At 45.4% G+C, this 1,574-nt stretch overlaps 1 protein-coding gene across 1 annotated transcript; it reads right to left on the bottom strand.

The window, feature by feature from the left end:
* Positions 1 to 836: 836 nt before the first annotated feature.
* LOC101793763 (coiled-coil-helix-coiled-coil-helix domain-containing protein 2) lies at positions 837 to 1,292 on the bottom strand. The gene has a single exon (XM_005016692.5). It carries the CDS (start codon positions 1,290 to 1,292, stop codon positions 837 to 839), a length of 456 nt encoding a protein of 151 aa, XP_005016749.2.
* Positions 1,293 to 1,574: the final 282 nt, after the last annotated feature.

Here is a 1,574-nt window from a genome sequence, read left to right as displayed (position 1 = left end):
TTACTCTTTTTTTTTTTTTTTTTATGTAGTTTTATGTAGACAGCTTTGGAGCTGTCATCTGAGAACTTGTGGCTGGTGAAGAATCAGTGGTTGAAAAACTTACTATCATATGTATATTTTTTATGAAATATGTCCCTTTAATCCTCCCATTATTGTGGCAAACACCCCAGTTCCAAAACCATTAACCTGGTGATTAGGAATCACAGAATCATAGAATATCCCAAGTTGGAAGGGACCCATAAGGATCATCAAGTGCAACTCCTGGCACCGCACAGGTCTGCCCAAAAGTTTAGACCATGGGACTAAGTGCACAGTCCAATCGTTTTTTAAATTCAGACAGGCTTAGTGCAGTGACTACGTCCCTGGGGAGCCTGTTCCAGTGTGCAACCACCCTCTCAGTGAAGAACCTCTTCCTGATGTCCAGCCTAGACTTCCCCTGACTCAGCTTAACACCATTCCCGTGGGTCCTATCACTGGTATTTACAGAGAATAGATCACCTTCCTCTCCACTCCCCCTCGCAAGGAAGTTGTAGACCACGATGAGGTGTCCCCCTCCTTTTTTTTTTTAAATTTTTTTTGTATTATTCTTGTATTTTATTTTATTTTTTTTTATATAGTTCTTTTCACTTTATTCTTAGTTTTTCCATTTTATGCTAAATTACTTTGCAGTTTAAGTTTTATCACACATAGAAGCTATGGCAGAAATCAAAGCACAAGGACAACAGTGTGAATATACAAACTAACAAGATATCAGACAGCTTTAGACTATTACTGAAGCTTTTTCATTCATAGGTCAGTGCTTGTAAGACGGTCTTCAGCAACCTTGTTCTGGAGGCTTAAGCTAAACCATTAGCAAACCTGCACTGCTTCAGTACTTCACTGAAGCCCTTGCACAGCTTGAAGTCAATCTGGTTCTGCGCACACTCCAGGAATTGTTTCATTTCATATTGGCAAGGAGCAAGCTGCTGCTGATGATGATGATAGGCAGGTTGAGTTGCTCGGGGTTCCTGATAACTGATATCAGGCCTGGCAGCTTCCAAGCTGCTTCCCTCACCAAACCCTCCTGTGAGCGCGTGGCTGATGGTGTGGCCTACAGCAGAGCTTATGGCAACCCCTGCCACGGTCGTGGCCATCTGCGCCATCAGGCCAAGCTGCTTCGGCACAGAAGCACCCATGGTGGAGGCCAGCACTGGGGCCCAAGTAGCAGAATCTGGTGCTGATGCTCTCATATTTGGCACCCGGCTGGCGGGGGGTGCCCCACAGGGTGTGTGGTTGCAGCCACCCCATGGCATGGCAGTGGGGAGCAGACCACAGGCTGACCTCTCAAAGTCACCCAACACCCACTGGGCATGATGGCCTGGAAGGGCATATCCGGGGACAAACAAGCACAAGCAACCTGTTCCTGAAATCTATCCAATATATCATTCTGACTAGGGGCCTGTGCATGTAAGTGTATGTTCCCACAGGTGGCAATGCTACAGAAATAATGCAAATGCAGTTATATGGGCCTATGTGTTATTCTTTCCTAACCACACTTATGTTTGTGTGTGTCCATGCTCTACATTGGCTTTTTG

The sequence above is a fragment of the Anas platyrhynchos genome, chromosome 2, assembly GCF_047663525.1.
Source record: "Anas platyrhynchos isolate ZD024472 breed Pekin duck chromosome 2, IASCAAS_PekinDuck_T2T, whole genome shotgun sequence".
NCBI classification, from domain to species: domain Eukaryota; kingdom Metazoa; phylum Chordata; class Aves; order Anseriformes; family Anatidae; genus Anas; species Anas platyrhynchos.
This window is presented reverse-complemented; position numbering and strand designations above follow the sequence as displayed.

What these genes read in the sequence shown, in the direction of transcription:
- LOC101793763 (XM_005016692.5), bottom strand. Translation starts at nt 1,292, where the DNA reads ATGCCATGGGGTGGCTGCAACCACACACCCTGTGGGGCACCCCCCGCC.